The sequence below is a fragment of the Delphinus delphis genome, chromosome 9, assembly GCF_949987515.2.
Source record: "Delphinus delphis chromosome 9, mDelDel1.2, whole genome shotgun sequence".
Taxonomy (NCBI): Eukaryota; Metazoa; Chordata; class Mammalia; order Artiodactyla; family Delphinidae; genus Delphinus; species Delphinus delphis.
The window spans coordinates 51,998,852-52,021,852 of record NC_082691.1 but is presented as its reverse complement, the minus strand read 5'-3'; the positions used below and the strand labels follow the sequence as shown (position 1 = coordinate 52,021,852).

General features: G+C 34.5%; 2 protein-coding genes across 10 annotated transcripts in view; one reads left to right on the top strand and one right to left on the bottom strand.

Moving 5' to 3' along the window:
- The window catches only part of AKAP9 (A-kinase anchoring protein 9), a 147,312-nt gene that overhangs the window by 111,125 nt on the left and 13,186 nt on the right, over positions 1–23,001 (top strand). For 7 of the 9 annotated variants that reach the window (XM_060020544.1, XM_060020548.1, XM_060020545.1 and 4 more), the window contains 14 exons: positions 557–733; positions 1,609–1,713; positions 6,101–6,253; positions 6,629–6,808; positions 7,829–8,878; positions 10,662–10,802; positions 11,294–11,782; positions 12,201–12,264; positions 12,354–12,475; positions 13,059–13,250; positions 13,511–13,699; positions 16,960–17,104; positions 20,035–20,254; positions 21,405–21,555. In XM_060020544.1, coding sequence (XP_059876527.1) covers positions 557–733; positions 1,609–1,713; positions 6,101–6,253; positions 6,629–6,808; positions 7,829–8,878; positions 10,662–10,802; positions 11,294–11,782; positions 12,201–12,264; positions 12,354–12,475; positions 13,059–13,250; positions 13,511–13,699; positions 16,960–17,104; positions 20,035–20,254; positions 21,405–21,555 — 3,378 coding nt within the window. The remainder of the gene's footprint in view (positions 1–556; positions 734–1,608; positions 1,714–6,100; positions 6,254–6,628; positions 6,809–7,828; positions 8,879–10,661; positions 10,803–11,293; positions 11,783–12,200; positions 12,265–12,353; positions 12,476–13,058; positions 13,251–13,510; positions 13,700–16,959; positions 17,105–20,034; positions 20,255–21,404; positions 21,556–23,001) is intronic. The other 2 variants (XM_060020543.1, XM_060020546.1) reach the window with 2 other exon arrangements.
- Positions 22,459–23,001, bottom strand: part of CYP51A1 (cytochrome P450 family 51 subfamily A member 1) — a 31,382-nt gene continuing 30,839 nt past the window's right edge. Inside the window, exon 10 of the mRNA XM_060020558.1 lies at positions 22,459–22,698. Within this exon, the coding sequence (XP_059876541.1) occupies positions 22,643–22,698 (56 nt within the window). The 3' untranslated portion in view covers positions 22,459–22,642. The remainder of the gene's footprint in view (positions 22,699–23,001) is intronic.

The window sequence follows — 23,001 nt, the reverse complement described above, 5'->3', positions numbered from 1 at the left end:
TTCTCACCTCTGTTCTGGGCTGGTGGAATCTGTAGGCTGCAAAGCTTTCCAAGTGACTGTACTAAAGGTCCTCAATTTCCTCCCATCCCTGGGGTATTTAGAACCATTGTATTATTATATGTATCGATATAACCATTTGTGGAAAGAAAAACATAATCCATGAAAGTTTTTTAGGTCATCTTATCTTACATATAAATGTTAAGTCAGTACTGTGTAAACTTGTTTTCTTTATTAGGTTTTGGTGTGGCTGTGCCATTAGAGCTTGTAATTCAACATTATTCAAAAATGTATTGTTGCTCCTCCTAGCTAGAGAAACTGTTAGTCTTAAGAGAACTTTTTTAAAAGGTTTGGTGAAAGCAATATTATTTCTCTTTTACTAGTACTGCTTAGATGTATCAACTCAGAAAACGTTGCTATAGTGGGAGACAATAGCGCTATCCTTATCAAAAATAAAATTAGCATAGCGTCTAAAAATCCTTTTTGAAATGAGGATAGATATATTATTAACATGCTTACATTTTTTTAACATTACAGTTTTTGCTTATTATATTTCCAGGTTGAACAGTTAACAAATCATCTGAAAGAAAAAACGGACAAGTGCAGTGAGCTTTTGCTCTCTAAAGAGCAGCTTCAGAGGGATATACAGGAGCGTAATGAAGAAATTGAGAAACTGGAGTTCAGAGTAAGGGAATTGGAGCAAGCCTTACTCATGAGTACGGACAGTTTTCAAAAGGTGTGACATTTTCTTTTGGTTAATTTTATCAAGTGTTTTAGTACGGATTACTCTTAGTTACATGAACATCAGTTTTTGTTTTTGTTTTTGTTTTTGTTTGCGGTACGCGGGCCTCTCACTGTCGTGGCTTCTCCCGTTGCGGAGCACAGGTTCCGGACGTGCAGGCTCTGTAGTTGTGGCTCACGGGGCTAGCTGCTCCGCAGCATGTGGGATCCTCCCAGACCGGGGCACGAACCCGTGTCCCCTGCATCGGCAGGCGGACTCTCAACCACGGTGCCACCAGGGAAGCCCCGAACATCAGTTTAATTAAAAAAATCACTGATGATGCTTTGTTGATATTATTGCATAGTGTATATATCTTGATGTCTTCATTGACATCATAACCATTTCTGTTTATTCTTATCTCCAAATGTTCCTTGCATATGAGTCCTGATAAAGATTAATTAAACCAGAAGAATTAATTACCCTTTTAACCAGCAGTAAGTTTGTGATTCTAAAATAATAGCAAAGTGAAAAAGCTGTAAGCACCAGTTTAGGCTGATGCTTTACCCCAAACTAAGAAGCAATGAGATCTGTTCCTGTTATGCTACAAAAAGCAAAGATGAATGAAAGAAGAGCAGGATAAGGAAATTGGGAGGGGAGCAGTTGAGGGGATAGCCTTCATTTTGTCTGAGAAATGAATTTTAAGATTGTCAAGCAATTCCTGTCTTAATTTGTATAAGATGCATTCAAGACTGAATGTTGTAACTTTTGATCATTCACTAATGTAGATTATCTACTTCTAATTGGAGAAATAGAATTGCTGCTTCTCCAATTAAAATGGATAGTCAGGATTTAATGTCTGAAATTTTGAGAAAATTCTTATATATTTAAAGGTAGAGGACCGAAGACAGTTTGGATCTGTAGAAGCTAAAGCGGAATTGTCTCTAGAAATACAGTTGCAGGCTGAGCGAGATGCCATAGACAGAAAGGAAAAAGAGGTAAGTTTATTTTTAATGACAAAGTGTGGCTTGAATTATTTTAGAAAATATCATTTGATTAGAATGAAGTTTATGGTCTAAAACTAAAGTTTAGAGTTTCTTAGCTTATTGCCTAAGTTGAACTTGGAAGACAGTAAACATTTGAACAAATAAACTGAAATGAAGAAGAGGGGACAAGTAAAAACGCTTGGACATGGGAGGAAGTTTTGAGGACGGAAAAGGTGGCTGGTTTGGTAGGTATGAATTCAGTGAAGAGGAGAGTGCAGAGAGATAGTAGGGTTTGGACCCAAGGCAGTATCTTCCTCTTGACTTTACCATAGGCTTTGAATTACTGCTACTTTGCTGTGGGTTTTGGTTTTTTTTAAGTTGTATTGCCCTGGGAGATAACAGTGCCTTTTTACAGTGTGCTAAACATGTTCTTAAAACAAAAGATTAATAATAAAGTAATTCTATAAAGTTCTTTTATGTTTTTCTACTCCCTCCCTTTCCAAAAAAAAAAAAAACCAGAAAATGCACTTTTGAAACAGTAATTTCCAGTTCCTAATTATTTAAACCTTTGTCTACCATTAGTTTTTCTAAAGCATATTGTACTCTGTGTCGTCTAGCTATATCATATTTTAAATGTTTTAAAATTTTTAATTACATTTTTATCTCTTTCCATATAATTTTATCAGGACATTTGATGTATTTTAAGAAATACTTATTGAATGTAAACAGTATATTAATGTTAATGAGTGCTTTGAAAAATAGAAGAATGATTTAGATGTCAGCTAAAACTATAGCTTGGAGAGCTTGTAGTTTGGAGGAGAAAAAAGTCATCTATATAAATGACTAATGGAAATGATCATTTCCATGAGAATGGTTATTTTCTCATTTTCACGTAGTACTGACTAATGTTTATCTAAGAGATTCGTATTTATTTTGTTTTTTGGCTTTTATGTGAGAGACAGAGAACATTTTTGTTGATACGTAACCACTTCTGTGTGTTTCGGAAAGAATTAACATTTAAAGATTTACCTTACACTAAATAATCAAATGAATTGTCTGCTTTCTAAAAAAATGGAACTCCAAAACTGGTTGCAAAAGCAATGATAATTGATTATGGATAACTGATTAAGTTTACTAATTTTATATTTTTATTGTCATTTGAATTTTATTTAATGCTACTTAACACCTTAATTTCTTGAAGTAAGTATCCAATAACTGCCTACTATTTACTTAGACTCATAGTTGTTGGAACTACAAGAGGCCTTAGAGAGCTTCTGTCAACCAGCTCCCAGTTTTTACAGATGAAACAGAGGCAGCCATGTTGAATGAGTAAAGAATTAAACTGATGGCTAACGTTGGTCTACTAATACTTGTCACTGTTATTCACGTTTGAATAACAGTGACAAGTATTCTGTCAGAACCCACTCACTCAGTAACTGGAGACTGAAAGATAGGAATTTAAAATTGAAACGTATATCTTTTAATGAAAATAACTTCTTAAGCATTCTCTCCTGTACTAGGCAAATGTTTTCAGATATCTGATAGTATAAACATAAGATGTCTATGTGTCATTATATCTGAGATACTTCCTACTACTCTCATAGCCTGTTTGTGTAAAACTTTGTTTTAAAGTTTATTACAGTATTTAGAAATTCAAAATGAATAGAAAGAGAAGAAAACCTTAGAAGATAGGAATTTCAGGATGTATAAGAGAAGGAGAATAATGTGGAGAGAAATAGAAGGAAGAATTTCTTTAAGAAAAAGATGCCTTCAGTTAGGTTTTAGCTCTGTGAAGGTGGTTTTAGCTCTTTATAGAGTTAAAGAGATCTGGCTTACAAATGGCAATAATAAATAATAATAGTTAACTTTGTTGAAGTCTGTGCTAGAAAGTGCTAAGTATTTTAAACATCTTATGTCATTAACCCTTGCAGTCTCCCTGAGGATAGGTTCTATTGATATTTCCACTTTATACATGAGTAAACCAGATCTTAAGAGAGGTTAAGGAACTTGCTCATAGTCACACAGTAAGTGGTTAAACAAGAATTCCTCCTCGATTTCTCTGATTCTGGAGCCCTGTGATGCTATACTGCCAAAACATCCGGGCATGTTTTGCCCTGTTGGTGAGAAGTATTATAGACTGTCATTCAACATTTATTGAACTCCTATGTGTAGAACACCACTGTCCAATTGTAAAACACCACTGTCCAATTGTAAAACCAGTACCGATCTTCAAGGAATCTCCTAACTAGGATATGTATACACACATATACACACACACACACACACACACACACACACACACACACATTTGAAAGAGAAGAATACTTAAAACACAAATACGTGCAAATTAATGTAATCCAAACCATCTAGATATCATTTGGTAGCAAAATAGAACAAGGTTAAACCAGAAAGCTACCATTCTATTTTTAGACCTTAATAATATTTTTCTGGTTTTTGGTTGTCATAGACTCAGTAATAAGACAGCCAGGGACTGCAACTGCTGAGTAAGAGAAGAGAATGCCTTACAGTGTCATTTTGGGAATTGAAGTCTCTGTTTTGATGCCTCAAGTTCAGCTACTTATGATGGGAATGTTAGTGCTTTAGACCAGTGCTTCTCAAACTTTAATGTGCATATGAATCCCGTGGGGATCTTGTTAAAATGAAGAATCTGATTCAGTAGGTCTGGGGTGGGGCTTGAGAATCTGTGCTTCTAACATGTTCCCAGGTGAGGCCACTTCTGCTCCAGGGACCACTCTTTGAATATTAAGGCTAAGAATTTGACCATAAACTGTTTTATCAAAAAAGAAAATAAGTATCAGGTGAGGCAGGGCAAGGGCAGTAATTTTGAACTTAAATATCTATGTATGTGTTGAAATAATACCTTGTCATCAAACGTAGTCATAGAAGATAGGGATAAGTGTAAATACCATTATATTAGGTAACTTTGAAGAAGATATAATCATCACAATTTTCAGCAAACTAACCTGATAATTATATATGCACATCTACTAACTATATTTAAGGTGTGCCTACTGAGTTTAATATCAGTGTTAAAGAAAATTATTTAAATATGTCTTAGACATTAGTTATTAGAAGCAGGATAAATGATAGTTAAGAATGTAAGCTTCCAGAGGTAAACTCCTGAGGTTCAAAAACTGGCTTCCACATACTGGCCTTGTGACTGCAGGTCAAGGTGCTCCTCTCTCAGTGACCCCCTTCCTCATCTCTGAAATGGAGATAATCCTAGTAAAGATCTCATAAAGTTGTTATAGGGTTTTTTAAAAAATAATACATATAAAGCATCTTATGCAGTGCCTAACAATAAATTGTCTATAAATGATGGCTATTGTTACTAATATCAGTATGATTTCTATTAATGAAATATTAGGCTAAATGATTCTGAAGGTCTTTGTCTTGCTAATGCTAAGATATGATTCTGATTACGTATCGGTGTGTAATCAGAATATGCTCCCTTTCAAGTTCTAAGGTAATAAATGTTTTATATGTACTTTCTGAGCCAGCTGCCACTAAATGCTGCTCTTGTGTCTTAGGTTGCTTTTAATGCAGCAATTTTGATCATAGGTAAATACACATTTGAAAATCCATTCATTAAAAATGTATTAAGAAGCTACAAAGCATTGAGCTAAATGACTGTTCCTCTCCTCAACCAAACCCAAATATTAAACCAAACTCTTAATATTCATCATTAGTTTCAGTCTCTACATAGCCATCAAAGAGCAGTTGCTTTACCATTAGTGGTAATCTGTGCTCAGAAATGAGCTGAATTTCAGTTGTCCTACATATAGGAACACTCTAATTTTCTCCTAAAATGGTTTTACTAACTTACTCTTTAAGTTTCTGTTATTTCAGACCTAAGGGTCTCTTGCTCTTAGCATCTACCTCTGCTTCCTTCTGCTCAAATAAGGCATGTGGCTGCCAAACCTTTCATTGGGTTAAGTATTGATATGGACTAAATTGAGCTAATCTCACTTGGTGGCTAAAATAACTGACCTAATTCTACAGCTTTCTTGAGCATTTTTAATAGCAATTAATTTAACATAAAATAAGATCTAAAATGTGGACTCTTTTCCTTCCTCCCATGACTCTTTTATGCTTTATCAGAGGATAATTTTAGGTAGGAAATGGCTCCTTGTATCCTTCCTCTGAAGGTCTCGTCTTTGCTTTGGGCAGGATGGTTTAAAGGTGTTTAGTTTGAAAATGTCTAGAAACTACACAGTTACATCTGGCTTAGAGAAACCCCTTTCCTTTATTCTCATGGCTCACGTGTTTTAAGCATATATACTATAGAGCCAATACAGCACTTTTCATTCTCTCTTGACAAATAAACATTTGTATGAACAGTTTTTTCTCTTTCCTTTTGATAATTTTGGTATCAAAGATCACAAACTTAGAAGAACAGTTAGAACAGTTCAGAGAAGAACTGGAAAATAAGAATGAAGAAGTCCAGCAACTACATATGCAATTAGAAATACAGAAAAAGGAATCTACTACCCGCCTACAAGAACTTGAACAAGAAAACAAATTATTTAAGGTAATTACTTAAGGAAAACTTTGCCTCTAAATAATTCATTGTTTTTGTCTTGTGTAGTAGTTGCAGTATTAAGCATTTGCTAAATCCAGCCGCTAAATAATACTTAAAAGAGGAACATTAGCTGCAGATGGATTTGCATGGAATTTATCTTCAAGCCAACATAAACATTTGAATTCATCAGAAATGAAAAATTTTGGAGACCTTTATCAAAACATTTTAAGAATTATTGATTTACAATAATTATATAATAGCTCTGATTTTTTTTTTTCATTTGTATGTTTTAGATGCTATAGCTTGGTAAGACTTAATTGACAGAATGTTCCGAAAATCACGTGTAATGCCCTATCCAACTGGGATGGTTATTTTTGTTCCTAGGATGAAATGGAGAAACTGGGATTTGCCATAAAGCAAGCTGATCCTATCTCTACCCAGGACCAACATGTACTATTTGGGAAATTTGCTCAAATAATGCAGGAAAAAGAGGTAGAAATTGACCAATTGAATGAGCAAATTACGAAACTTCAGCATCAACTTAAAATTACAACAGATAACAAGGTACACTAATTTAAAATTATTACATGAAATTATTTAAACTAGAATTTTATTTTTATTTTTTATTGAAGTATAGTTGATTTACAATATTGTGTTAGTTTCAGGTGTACAGCAAAGTGATCTAGGTTTTTTTTTTTTCCAGATTATTTTCCATTATAGGTCATTACAAAATATTAAACAGAGTTCCCTGTGTTATAAAGTAAATCTTTGTTCTTTATGTATTTTATGTATAGTAATTTGTGCTGCTATGAACATTGGGGTGCATGTATGTTTTCAAATTAGAGTTTTTGTCTTTTGTGGATACATGCCCGGGAGTAGGATTGCTGGATCATATAGTAGCTCTGTTTTCAGTTTTTTAAGGAACCTCCATACTGTTTTCCATAGTGGCTAAGCTAGAATTTTAAAGGGCAAGATGGTTATTTTTCAGTTTCTTTGTGAATATAAAAACCAAGTAAAACTTTAATTCTCTTTTACCCATTAATTTTAATTTAATAAGACATACTGGTTTAACAAGCTATGTATATGTTTATCCCTTCCTAACATTGTCAAAGATTTTTGATGTTTTATAGGGAGTCTCTGGTGACTCAGATTTCATCATATGACTCTAACCAAATCTATTAAAAATTCTTCTGTTTTGTGTGAGCTAAATAAGATAATGACATTTGAGCACTGTTTTAGACTTTTATTTCAGTACTTTATCCTGTTATAGACTGTTATATTTCAATACTGCATCCTTTTCAATTAGATTGTATTGATATTGACTATTTTACGTATAGGAAATCATCTATTAAATGCCTAAATTACTTTATGTTTAATGACTTTCTGAATGATGTTCTAAATAAGGTCCTTGTTTGATGTGATGGAGGACTGTTGGTCTATATTAAAATTAATTTAGGATGTCTGAGAAGTAAATTATTTTTGAGTGTGTGATCAACACTTTAAGATCCTGCCGTAAAATAAAATAAAATTCCCTAAATATAAATACATATTTATTGTATATGTTACTTTTTTGTTAACTAATAGGTTATTGAAGAAAAAAATGAACTAATAAGGGATCTTGAAACCCAGATAGAATGTTTGATGAGTGATCAAGAACGTGTGAAGAAAAATAGAGAAGAAGAAATTGAGCAGCTCAATGAAGTGATTGAAAAGCTTCAACAGGAATTGGCAAATATTGAACAGAAGACATCGGTGGTTACTAATTCTCTCCCAGAAGAAGCAGATAGTTTAAAACATCAGTTGGATATAGTAATAGCTGAAAAACTGGCTATGGAAAAGCAAGTAGAAACCACTAATGAAGAAATGGCCTTGACAAAAAGTGTACTTAAAGAAACCAATTTAAAAATGAACCAGCTAACACAAGAATTATGTAGCTTAAAGAGAGAACGTGAAAATATGGAAGAAATCCATAGTATACCAGAGAAAAGTGTTAACATGGCTGTAGATGATCTGAGCAGAAACAAACCTGGACTCGAAGTAGTCCTTACTGAGGGTGCTCGTAAACCCCTAGAAAATCCGACTTACCTCAAATCTTTTGAAGAAAATAGCAGAGTTTCCATAAGCAGTTTGCAAACACAGGTGCTACAACTTGAGAGCACTGTGAGTGCAAAGGACTTAGAACTTACCCAATGTCATAAACAAATAAAGGACCTGCAGGAGCAAGGCCAGTCTGAAAAAGAAGCACTGAAAAAGAAGATGGCAAACCTGCAAAATATACTTGAGGAAAAGGTGGCTGCTGCTCTTGTGAGTCAGGTCCAACTCGAAGCAGTTAAAGAATATGCAAAATTCTGTCAAGATAAACAAGCAGTTTCACCAGAACCTGGAGGAACAAATACACAGAATTTAAACCAACTAACGGAAAATGAGGTGGAGTCAAATGTGTCAGCACTGACCTTGAGAATATCAGAGTTAGAAAGCCAGGTGGTTGAAATGCAGGTAGAAACTTCAGAAAAAAATGCTTTGGAAAAAGAAAAGACGCTACTAGAGCTACAGAAGCTATTGGAGGACAATGAGAAAAAACAGGGAAGCAAAGAAAGGAAAAGAAGCCCTCTAGGAGATTTTGAAGTTCTCAAGGTTAGTTTGTATTTGATTTTTTTCCACTTAAATACCCCAAGAAACTAACTCTCTTTTCCCTGTTCCTTAAACTTACTGCTGATTTATTAAATACAGTGTTCTTTACATCTAGCGATTCATATATAAAGGGTTTTTATAAAAAATATTACCATTCCATACAGTCATTATTATCACCAGAACAATGGATACAAGCTATATTTTGTGGTCTTAAAATCACAATATTTATTTCACTACCATAGTCATTAAGTAGAGCAGTCAGAAGAAACTTGGAAATGTTAAGTATAACAAATGTCCTCTGGAATTTGTGGGGGTTTTTTCCTTTTTCCTCTAACATGCATGTTAAGTGGTCATCATTCCTTTTAAGTAATGAAAATGTCAAAATATATTAGTGTTCTAGTGAATTAATGTATGAGTCTTAAGTCATTCACTTTTGCAGATTTTATACCTCATAATAGATTTCATCCTTTCACCCCTTTAAGTCTACTTATGTAAAGATCTGAAATCACAGTTATTTCTTAGCATAGGATAGGACAGGTGTGAAAGGACTTTACTTTTCAAATTCTCACTTTATATATTTATAATTTTGAGAAGTTAATGTATAGTCCTATCTGAACACCAGAAATTAACTGATATATTAGGATTCTATAAATATTTATTTTGCAAAGGATAACAATTCTTTCCATTTACTAGGCTTTTTCCTCCTAGCTCACTGGAACTATATAAATTACTGTAAATGATATTTAAAATAGTAATGTGATGGGACTTCCCTGGTGGTCCAGTGGTTAAGAATCCGCCTTCCAATTCAGGGGACACGGGTTCGAACCCTGGTCGGGGAACCAAGATCCCACATGCCACAGGGCAGCTAAACCCGCACGTCGCAACTACTGAGCACATGAGCCACAACTACAGAGCCCATGTGCTCTGGAGCCTGCACGCTGCAACTGCTGAGCCCACGTACCACAATTAGAGAGAAGCCCATGCGCCTCAGCAAAAGATCCTGCATGCTGCAACGAAGATCCCGCCTGCCCCAACTAAGACCCGACGCAGCCAAAAATAAAATAAATAAATATTTTAAAATAAATAAATAAAATAAAATAGTAATGTGACTTTCCATATATATAAAACTTCTAAAGTAACACGTGGTATCTTTTGAGGAAAGTGATATAAATATGAAACTTTTTTGAATGGGTAAACTATTTTCATTAATTATAAAATTTTAGGATATGTTCTAATGACATGATTTACCATTCATTCCCAGAAATATCATTCTTTTCTTACTGTCTCAAGAATATAGAATGGGGACTTCCCCGGTGGTCCAGTGGTAAAGAATCCACGTTCCAATGCAGGGAATGTGGGTTCAATCCCTGGTCGGGGAACTAAAATCCTACATGCCGTGAGGCAACTAAACCTGTGTACCACAACTACAGAGCCCACGCACCCTGGAGCCTGCACTCCACAGCTAGAGAAGAGAAAAAAAGAAAAAAAACCCGCACGCCACAACTAGAGAGAAGTCCGCATGCTACACCGAAAGGTCCCGCATGCCTCAGCGAAGATCCCGTGTGCCTCAGTGAAGACCCGATGCAGCCAAAAAAAGAAAGAAAGAAAGAATATAAAATGATGTTTGTGAAGAGTTTCCCTATTTGTTGAAAGAACATGGATCATTTTAACCCCTTTTATCTGATAAGCAGTCTTTCCTGAAAAAGTTTTATTGGAATGCACAAGTACCTTGAACTTGGCTTTGTTTTTTGAAAATAATGTGTTCATGTTTTCCACTGCCATTTAGACAACTACTGAGCTGATTCATACCAGTGAAGAAAATGAATTTTTTGGTCGATTTGAGACTCTTACAGCTGAGTCAGCAGCTACCAAAGAGGAACTTGCCAGTTATAAAGAGAAGGCAGAAGAACTTCAAGAAGAGCTTTTGGTAAAATAAGTAACATAGCTCCAATTTCTACCTATTTTAATTTTATTTCAAAGTGTATATTCTCTTATATGAAAACAAACCCAGATCTATAACTTAACAGCTAGGAAAAAACTTTTGTAAATTTGATGAAAAGGTATTATATAATTTCGTTACTGTCATCTTTCTTGTTTGGTTTTCCTTGGAATCTTTTTTAGGGGGATGCTTTTAATCTCTAGTCTGTTAATGAAAGAGGAGAAAGGCATGTTAAAGAGTACTGTATATCCCCTGAGAACCAAAAGTAGAGGCTGATCAAATGATTTCACTTCTGTGGTAATCTGTGACTATACATATATGTGAATATAGATGAAAACTGTGAGTGTTTCTGAAATGTTTTTCCTGTTATTCTGAGGAAAATGAGCATATTAGCGTGAATTACACTCTCCTCTCTACCCTAAATTCTACATGTGACATTTTTAACTGAATGTTCCACTGTTCTATTCATTATGTTTTAGGTAAAAGAAACAAATATGGCATTCCTCCAGAAAGACTTAAGCCAAGTTAGGGATCAACTCAAAAAGGCAGAAGAGAAATTATCCTACTTCTTAGAAAAAGAAGATAATACCAAGGTACAAGAAAACAGAAAGTTCTGCACGTTAGAGCCACTTCCTATAGAAGTGGGTAAAAGCTCTGCATCACAGACAGATGGTACTCTCAAGGTCAACAGCAGCAATCAGACTCCACAAATTCTTGTTAGAAATGCAGGAATCCAAATTGATTTACGGAGTGAATGTTCATCAGAGGAAGTCACTGAAGTAATTAATCAGTTTACTGAAAAAATTGAGCAGATGCAAGAACTACATGCTGCTGAGATTCTGGATATGGAATCCAGACATATTTCAGAAACTGAAACCTTAAAGAGAGATCACTATGTTGCTATTCAGTTACTGACAGAGGAATGTGGTACCTTGAAGTCAGTGATACAGTGTCTGAGATCTAAAGAGGTATTTGGTTTTCATAATGTGTTTTTTCAACATTCTATGATTTTTTTCCCCAGAATTTTATGTTTTTAAAGAGACAGAGAAATTTGGGGCAATCTCTTCTTTATGATAAAATTACAATTTAAAATCTTTGCATTGTGTAGAGTCAAATAATAATGTTCCACAAAGCTCCTGTGCAGATTTAGAACCCAATGTTATCATTCCTTAATTTATTAATGTCTCTTATTATTATGTTAATATCCATGAAGAAAAAAATTAAAGACTTACTGTAAACCATGGATATTTCATTTATTGTGAAAGGTGTGACATATTTGTTTTTTTCTTTTTTGACAGCATTACAAAAGAATAAAACTATTCATTGGATCCTGTTTTTATTAAAGCCAAAAAATTTTATCTTCTTTTTTTTTTTTTTTCTGATTAGGGCTCCTCAGTTCCTGAATTAACACATTCCGATGCTTACCAAAGTAGAGAAATATGTTCCAGTGGTAAGTTATATAAATTTCTAGAATTTGTGTAGTACTTGTTTAAAAAGAGTTTGTTTCTCTTTAATAGTCAATGGTTTTCTTTATTTTAGATTCTGGATCAGACTGGGGTCAGGGAATTTATCTTACACAAAGTCAGGGATTTGACACAGCATCAGAAGGCCGAGGCGAAGAAGGTGAAAGTTCAACAGATTCATTTCCAAAGAAAATAAAGGTACTAAAAGGCAGACATCTTTTAGTAAAACTTTCTACATTGAACATAGCAGTTTATTAGAAGTTAGTATAGAAGATCTATACTATAGTAAGATCTCTCTGAAGAGAGAATTGCATAGCTAGAAGGAACCTTGGGGCTCTAGTTTTATTTCTGTATTCTGCAGATAATAAAGTACAGTATATTTAATAGTTATTTGTATAAAGATTTCTTTAAAATTTCTATTCCTAATATTTTTGTTTGCCAAAATTATTAAAGCAGTCTCAAAGACTAGAGCTTATCTCCTACATATTTCTTTTGGTCAAATTAGTGTCTAATAATTAAATCCAGGAAGAGCACATTAGGTAAATGTGGAACTTAGAGATGAGAGCTACACAAAGTCATAGGCTGTCTTCTGGGATTGGCTTACCCCTCCATAGGAAGAAGACATTCAGTAATGGTAGGCTGGTGTTTCCTTTCTGCAGTGGCTTTTCTAAATCAGTCTAACTGGGATAAAACTATGTTAAAATTTGTTTCTCTTTCCGTGTCTGACTTTGCAGTCTTTGAAAAAATGTCCTAATTCTGGCTTTTGGGTTATGGTTTCTAGGGATTACTGAGAGCTGTCCATAATGAAGGCATGCAGGTGCTCTCTCTTACTGAGTCTCCCTGTAGTGACGGAGAAGACCATTCTGTTCAGCAAGCTTCAGAATCTTGGCTAGAAGAGAGAAGAGCTTACCTCAGTACAATCTCATCTCTTAAGGATTTGATTACCAAAATGCAAATGCAAAGGGAAGCCAAGGTACTCAAAGAATATTACGCATCTAAAGAGCTTTATATGATTTTTATTGATAATAAGTCACTTTACAAAATAAATTGTTGTCTTTTATGATGTATTTTCACATGAATTTCTATATACTTTTAAATGCCCCAAGTTGCACACTTGAAAATAAATCTGTATCCTCTTAGGCTTCTAATACTGATTTTGGTTAGTAGACAGGTAGCATTTTTAGAACAGTTCTTAAACATGCTTATTTGAAAACTAACTTTTGTTTTTTATAGGTTTATGATAGTTCTCAATCTCATGAGAGCTCCTCTGACTGGCGAGGTGAACTTCTGCTTGCTCTTCAGCAGGTTTTCTTAAAGGAGCACGGTGTTTTACTAGCTGCATTTCAGACTGAGCTGACAGCTCTAGGTACTAGAGATGCAGTTGAATTATTAAACTGTTTGGAACAGAGAATACAAGAACAGGTATCAAAATGAAACTTTAACTCAAACTTTAAAACAAAGAATGCTTTTTAATAGTAATGAGAAAGTGAGCTATTGATTAGTTTTAGAGTAAGTCTGAAGGTTAAAATTTTAACAGGAACCACTAAGAATATTTAGGAGAAAAATTATTACCTTAAATGTTTTGTCTTATGTTAGAAAATAAGCAAGACTAAAAATTAATGAGCTAATCATCCAACTTGGGAAGTTAGAAAAAGAGTAACAAAATAAGTCCAAAGAAAATAGAAGGAATAAAATACCATCAGTTCTCATTATTTACAGTAGTTAGATTCCGTAAAGCTGCTGGGAATGTTGAGCTATTGCCACCAGGGGAAATAAGATGGGGGGGTGGGGGTAGGCTTCTGTGAGCACCTGGTGATGACATTTTTGTCAATCAGTCAATACAGAATCTTGTTTTATGTGTGTTTCTGTTTAAAGACACCCTATTTACTATGTATTGTTGACTCATTAACATTGAACTCATGGCCAACAGCATTATAACTTAAACCTAAACAAAGATTTTCTAACACATGCATTTTCTCTGTAATGTATCTTTCAGCCTTCTTATGCTTAGGCATACTAGATAGTACTTCATATCTATGCTTGGGGACCATTTTAAACAGCAAAATCACCAATAAAAAGCACAAAAGTATCAAAAATACAGCACTAAATAGATGGCAAACAGGACACTTGTTTATAGTATAAGAGATGAAAGAAGGCGGCAGAGTGTCACTTTGTTCGACTTCAGCTAGGAACATGCACATGTGGCAATTTAAATTTTTTGCTGTTGTGTGCACATGTAGGAGAGTAAACTTAAGAGCACCGCAGTATTGAATTAAGGGTTACAGATAAATTTTAATGAGTAGGCAAATTCTTAAATATGTAATTCACAAATAATGAGGCTCAACTGTAATAAGGAAAAAAGAAATTAGTGAAATGCATACGCTTGTACAGTAGAGAACATAAACACGTTTGAAAGTTGATTCTTTGAAGGGTTAATAAAATAGAAACTTTTCTGGAGAATAGGTTAAGGAAAATGATAAAGCACACTTTTTAAAAAATTAAGAATAAAAATGGGATTATAACTAAAGATATGGCTGAGATATAAAAGTAATAGAATACTATGAATAATTTTACATCAATTCAAAAACTTTGGTGAAATGGGCAGATATTTGCTTATGAAAGCTCATTCAGATCCAGCATTCCACTCCTGGGTATATATCCAAAAAAAAACACTAATTCAGAAAGATACATGCACTCCAAAGTTCATAGCAGCATTATTTACAGTTACCAAGATATGGAAGCAGCCTAAATGTCCATCAACAAATGAATAGTTAAAGGTGTGTGTGTGTGTGTGTGTGTGTGTGTGTGTGTGTGTGTGTGTGTGTGTGTGTGTGTGTGTGTGTGTGTGTGTGTGTGTGTGTGTGTGTGTATCTGTGCTCCCATTGTAAGATGATTGGAGAAACGCCCTGTCTTTTTATTAGAAAGCTAGTATAACCCTGTTAAGGAAAGAAACTTTATGGGCCTGTTTTATTCATGAACATAGATGCAGAAATCCTAAACAAAATATTAACAAGCCAAATCCACCAATGCATATTTTTTAGAGACACAATCACCGTATACTTATCCAGGGATGCAAAGGTAGCATACCATTAAGAAAAATTCTTGTGACTCATCACTTTAACAAATTAAAGGGTAAAAAACCCCAGTGATCATCTCAAGAGATACAGTGAACAAATGAATGAATGCATTTCATATTTTAAAACACCTTAAAACAAATAACAAACTAAAAATAAAAAGGAATTTCATGAACTATATAACAGGTATATCTTGCAAAAACTACAACAAGCATCATATCTGATAGTTAAATGTTAAAAACATTCCTTAACAAAGGGTTAAGTAGTTTGCTCAACCTTGTCCTAAAGATCTAGCTAGAAAAGAAAAGCAAGAGAAATTAAATAAGGGTAGGAATAGGGAAGACCCCTCATCCACTTATATAGAAAACTAAAGAGAATCTACACATGTAGATTTTTTTAATCGATAGGAAAGTTTGGTTATGTTGTTGGATGTAAGATCAAGATGTAAAAATCTTATTTCTCAACAACAAACAAAATGTAATTTTATGTATTTATTTACTTTTGGCCACGCCACACGGCATATGGGATCGTAGTTCCCGGACCAGGGATCAAACCCACACCCCCTGCAGTGGAAGCATGGAGTCTTAACTGTTGGACCACCAGATAAGTCCAAAATTTAATTTTAAAAATAATTATTTACAGTGGCATTAAATGGACAAATTCCTAAAAGTATGCAAACTACTAAAACTAAGTCATGAAAAAATAGAAAATCTGAATGTATAACAAAGAGTTAAATTAGTAATTTTAAAACTTCTCACGAAGTAAAGTTCAGTATCAGACGACTTCACTAGTGAATCCTACCAAGTGTTGAAAGAAGAATTAATACCAGTTCTTCACAAACTCTTGCAAAATAAAGAAGGGAACACTTCCCAGCTCATTTTATGAGGACAATATTGTTCCGATTCTAAAGCCAGACAGAAATACCACAAGAAAATAAATCTACACACCAAATATCTAATGAGAATAAAACAACCAGTGGAAAAATGGACAAGTGATATAGATATGTGCTCATGGAAGAAATAGAGAGTATCCAATAAATATATGAAAAGATGCTCAAATAAAATGTGCTATATAATTCATACTATGGAATACTATATAACATTGAAAATGAATGTGAATTAGAGCTGTATGTGTCAGGCAGGATGGTTCACCAACATGTTCGGTGAAAAAGGCAAATTAAACAAAAATGAATACAGTATGATGCCGTTTATATAAAGTTTTAAAACAGAACTGTATATTTTTTAGGATATGTGTGTGTATGTACAGAGTACATGAAAATAACACCAGACTTAGAATTTGGTTATTTCTTGAGCAGATGGTGCAGAGGAGGATGTATTCAGGGAGTTGTACACAGGAGACTTCAGCTGTATAAGGGCTGTTTCTTAGGCTAAGTGCATGGGTGTTTATTATATTATTCATCATGTTTTATTGTGTGTTTAAAGAATTTTGAAATAAACGTGGAAACTATTATCTAAAAAGTAGATCCCAGTGAGCAGGAAGAGAACGTTAGTAACATCTTCCCAAAATTTTAGCATGTCATTCTTCAGACTTCCTGGTTGTTAATTTTATTGTTTTTACATCTCTCTTGATTTTTTTTTTTTTTTACAGGGTATTGAATATCGAGCAGCCATGGAATGCCTCCAGAAAGCAGATAGAAGGAGTTTGTTAGCTGAAATTCAAGCACTGCATGCTCAGATGAATGGTAAGAAAATGACTCTGAAAAGAGAACAAGAGAATGATCAACCAAGCCAAGGTATGCTATATGACAGGCTCATGTGGTGACACAAATAGGTGAAACGATTTCACTTTATTATTATTCAGTTAAAACACATTTTTTCTTAGTCACATTTTCTTCTCATTCTCACATCAGGAAGTTAATCTACATTAATTACTCCAGGGATTAAAGGGGTGTCCAATTTGTCTTAAGAGATACGTGTGTGTGTGTGTGTGTGTCTATATATATATGTATACACACATATATATAATTTTTTAAAATTTTTTTTTAGAGTTGAAAAATATTTGTTTACATTAGGGTTCTCTGACCAGGCAAAAACTCATTCTCAGGTTTGGGAATGAAATAAAAAATGCTCAGTTATGCTGTGCCATCTAAGCTTATTGCTGCATCTTAAAAGCAGCACTTCTTGAATTTGGGAGGAGGAGGTAGTAGTGGAGGTAAGGGGGTTGTTGCTCAGTTGCAAGAGAAAAAATGCTGTGTGCACCAGACAGGCTGGTAAGGACATGCTTTAAAATATCAAAGGACTTTGCTTTTATCTCCTGTAGAGGTTGAAATTGGCTTCAGTTAGCTATGTGTGGAAAGAGAATGATGGTTAACTCTTACAGAATACTTTAATCCAACAGAGAGCAATTTTCTGACATATAAACAGATACATTTAATTTAAAATGAATAAGCATTGCCTTGATCAGGTTGTTTCACCCATTAAGTTCATTATCTTTCTTTGTTTTGAAGCTCTATGTGTGGATAACCTAAAAGAAAAAGAAATTTTCAATGGAAGTAACAATTTCTTTTTAATACCTTTTTTGTGTGTGTGAACTGTAACATACATACAAAAAATGCAAAAATATACAGTATAAAAACTATTAAAGGAATACCTGTGGAAACCTCATCCATGTCAAGTATTCCAGAATTCCCCTTCTGCTACTCTGTAGTAATATAGAACACATCTTCCTCTGTGGTACCCTGGAGGTAACCATTGTCCTGATTTTTTAACTGCCTATTTATATATTCCTAAACCACGTAAGTTTAAGGTTTTTCTTGCTCTTGAACTTTATCACTCTGTATATATTTGCGTCTTGTCTCTTTCACCTCTCTATAACATTCTTCTACGTTACCACATTTATCTCTAGTTTATTCGTTTTTGTTACTGTATAGAATTCCCTTGTGTGAATATTTCACAATTTATATATCCATTCTGCGGTTGAACATTTAAGTTGTTTCTACTTTTTAGCTATTAAATTCAGTCTCTTCTACACATTGTTATGCCATGTTTCTGATGCATACATGCATGAGTCTTCTGGATACATACCCAGGAGTAGAATTGCTAGATCATAGAATACATATCATCAAATTTATTAGACAATGCCAGACTGTTTTCCGAAGTGGTCATACCAATTTGTGCACTTTCTAGCAGTACATGAAAGTTCTGTTGCTTCACATTTTTGCCAAAAGTTGATATTGTCAGCCTTTCGTTGCCAATCTGGTGGGTATGCGGTGGATTGTTGTTGTGGTTTTAATTTACATTTCTCTAATAACTGAATTGGCTTATTTGTGGTATGATTATTGGCTAGCTGGATTTTTGCTTTTGTGGTATGCTTGTTCAAATCTTTTCACTTTTCAATAGAGGAATTTTAAATTGAGCTGCAGCTGGAAATCATTAGAGATTAAAGTGAAATTTTTCATCATATCTAGTGAAGACACGTACATGTCTTTGTCTTCATTTCTGTTTAATATAAAGGTAGAAACACCTATACTTTTGCCAGTTTTGAAAGTTATACCAGTCTCACATTTGTCATTGAAAAGCTGAAGAATTTAAATATCTTTAAATATTTTAGAGAAAACAGGTATAATGAGGTTACAAGTTAAATATATCCCTTATATTTAGACATAGGATTAATTGCAGATTATTTTTGGAGAATTTATTAGTATTTTACTTAACTAAATAGGACCCTGTTGAAAGCTTAGTTAGTATCACATAGATACATATTTATAAATGTAAATCCTTAGACTCTACTCTCTAAGAAATAGTTTTAAAAGTCTCACTTAGCATGAATACTCTAAAGCCAATGTAATTCCTGTCTCATGACATCAGTAATATGAATTGTAATAGGAAGTAATGAACTTTGATAAAAGTTTTTAAGTTAAAAATACATTTAGGGTAGAATAGAGAAACAGAAGAACAGAGTTAAAATCACCCCTGGAATCTCCTAAATCCTAAACTAATGACTATTAAAACCCAGGAAATATGTCTCCAGACACATTTCATTGTGCATATGTACATAAGTTTATATTTTTTATAAAAATGGATCCTGATGTATATATTTCATTACATTTTTTTCATTTATTATCCTTAGGGATTTAAATATTTCACTTTGTTTTCATTGTGACAGACATGTAGCAAGGGTTCGGTATGTTTTTAAAGGAAAAACCGTGATCCAAATTGGCGTTTGGACTTCCCACTTTCGTTATAATGAAATTCCTAGGGACTGTCTGCAAAGGAGGGCTGAACAAAACAAGCAAGCAGTGCTAATCATTGTAGTCAGAGTTACGGGGTGACTCCTGCAAGTACTTCGGCTATCAAAAACCATTGGAATTTTTTAGTGTGAGCTATCAAAATTCTGAATGAACAAATATAAATTCCTATTTATAGTATTATGTGAACACCTCAAGGTTTTTTTTTAATTTCAAGTCTTGTATCCAGTAATGAATTGTTAAGTTTTTATCATCCTTATATATTTATACAAAGTTCTGAAATCTTGACAATATAGCACTATGAGGAAAATATGCATATGCATGTATTTATATAAATTGTTAACTTTGGGGGCTGTAATCTTTTCACATTTACTTTATAGTAATCTCTTAAATAACAAGTCAGTTATTATCAACAAAATGTAAGCCAAATATGAGTTGCTAGATCATATTTTAAATATTAATAATTTTTCATTTAGAACTCTTGGAATATAATATGCAGCAGAAGCAGTCTCAAATGCTGGAGATGCAAGTGGAGCTCAGCAGTGTGAAAGACAGAGCAACAGAACTTCAGGAACAACTGAGTTCTGAGAAAATGGTGGTTGCTGAACTGAAAAGTGAACTTGCACAAGCTAAACTGGAACTAGAAACAACACTCAAGGCACAGCATAAGCACCTAAAGGAATTAGAGGCATTCAGGTGTGCCAGGCTTCCTAATTATAAACCTGTATTAGTGAAGGACTTGGAGTACTTTTGTCACAGACATTGTGCATATCTTACAAAAATGTAACATTGTATATAATATTTAAATAACATAAAACTGTTACTTATAGGAAAAACTACAGTGGAAAGGAAGCACCCAAAATTTTTCCAAATGATAAACTCATGATTAGGTATTTTGGCATATTCTCTACGTGGCTTCAGTTCTGTTTGAGACTTGTTGTTGTATAAGATACATAAATTTGACCATCATTTTACCACCAAGTAATTTGTAGTGATATTTATGATCCCAATGGAATTCATGGTTTAGTTAGCTAAAATATGCAAAATTTTTTGAAGATAATGCTTGTAAAAAGGATAAATTTGTTGGTGTAAATACTGAGATATTCTGCTTGCCAAGGACACATTACAAGTATAGTCAATTATTTTGAACTTTTTCACACACAAACAATGGTTCTTATGTTAAGTAGAAGTTAAAGGAAATTTTTATTCATATTATTTTGTAACAATAAATTGTTTACAATGGTAAATAATAGTTATATTATATCTAGTTATATTACTAGAAACAGTTAATTTGACTGAACCCCAGTCAAAAAATCTTTAATCTTTACATGGTTTATATTTTCCTATTAGCAGGTTTATATTTTCCTATTAGCAAGTTTATTTTTTATTATTATTATTTTTTTAATTAAGTTATTTATTTTTGGCTGCATTGGGTCTTTGTTGTTGCACACAGGCTTTCTCTAGTTGCGGCGAGTGGGGGCTACTCTTCCTTGTGGTGCGCAGGCTTCTCATTGCAGTGGCTTCTCTTGTTGTGGAGCACGGGCTCTAGGCACATGGGCTTCAGCAGTTGTGGCACGTGAGCTCAGTTGTGGCTCACGGGCTCTAGAGCGCAGGCTCAGTAGTTGTGGCGTACGGGCTTAGTTGCTTCGCGGCATGTGGGATCTTCCCGGACCAGGGATCGAACCCATGTCCCCTGCATTGGCAGGCGGATTCTTAACCACTGAGTCACCAGGGAAGCGCCACCTAGTTTATAATATGCCGCCACTTTTCAGTGGAAGCTGTTCTCTGTCAATAATATACTTGGTCAAAGTAGTTTTATGAAAGTTCATTTGTCTCTGTGATTTAGGTTGGAAGTTAAAGATAAAACGGATGAAGTACATTTGCTTAATGACACATTAGCAAGTGAACAGAAAAAGTCCAGAGAGCTCCAGTGGGCTTTGGAGAAAGAGAAAGCCAAGCTGGGACGCAGTGAAGAGCGGGATAAAGAAGAACTTGAGGTATTGTTATCTTTGTCTTTAACTATCTGTGAAAAACTCCACAGTGATAGAAGAGAGACATTCCTCTTCCTATAATGTTGACCTTAGACTCATTATTAGGTATAATAAGTCGTTCACTATGTGTTGAATATTATAATGTTATCTAAAGTATTATCAGGAATTGCTAATGGTATGATCTTTTTTTGTTTTGTTGCATCCAAGGATGCATAGAAACTGTTCTGCTACAGCATGTGTTTTAGGAATTTGAATTAGTGCATATATAATTTGATAAATATGGCAGTTGTGTCTTTTTAACGCAGAAGTAGTTTAGGTTCCTGTTTTCTCCTAGGGAAGGAGAGCAGCGATACTTTTCTGGCAGCAGGAGCCCTTGCTACTATATTTTAAGACGCTGGGCTCTCTCCCAGAGAGGCACACCCGAGCCTTGCACAGCTCACAGCTCAAAGCAGGTTGTACTGCAGGCAGTGCCACTTTAACAGTTCCCCCTGGCTCGGAGCTCTTCTTCTATCCACATAATCCTGGTACTCGCTAGCTCTGTGCTAAAAGACTGTGTAGCCAGAATCCAGATTTTCTGCCCTGTTACTTTTTTGGGTTTTTTGGTTTTTTTTTTAATGTCCACCATGGATGGTAGCCTCCAGGTACAGTGAGCTTTCTACCTAGCAAGGACATGTTATTTCCTCAGGTATTGATTACTATTCTTTTAATCATTACAAATTTTTATAGGTTTTGAGTAGTTTGTCCCTAAACCTGCTCTCCTCATAAGCCCTATTATTTTTAGTTATGTGGTATGGTATTGGAAAATTCAAAGGTTTTCAGGAACTCCCATCACATTATATCAGAAATACTTTTATTTTCTTTTTTTTAACTTTATTTATTTTATTTTGTTTTTATTTTTGGCTGCATTGGGTCTTCGTTGCTGTGCGTGGGTTTTCTCTAGTTGCGGGGAGCAGGGGCTACTCTTCGTTGCGGTGCGTGGGCTTCTCATTGCAGTGGCCTCTCTTGTTGCAGAGCACGGGCTCTAGGTGCACGGTCTCAGTAGTTGTGGCTCGTGGGCTCTAGAGTGCAGGCTCAGTAGTTGTGGCGCACGGGCCTAGTTGCTCCGCAGCATGTGGGATCTTCCGGGACCAGGGCTCAAACTCGTGTCCCCTGCATTGGCAGACAGATTCTTAACCACTGCGCCACCACGGAAGCCCAGAAATACTTTCATTTTTAAAGGTTATTAATCCTAGAAGAAATGTACTCTGCTTCATATTTCTTAACCAGATATGATTAATGTTGGGAGAGAAAATATTACGTAGCTTAGCTCTATTTTGTTGATATTCTTTGATGAAAATCAACTGGCTGTCCAAATAATTACACTCTAACCACTGAAAATACAAGTTAGTAAATTGGATAATCAGTTCTTTTACCAGATACTATCAACTTAGTATTAATAAAGGCACAATTGTA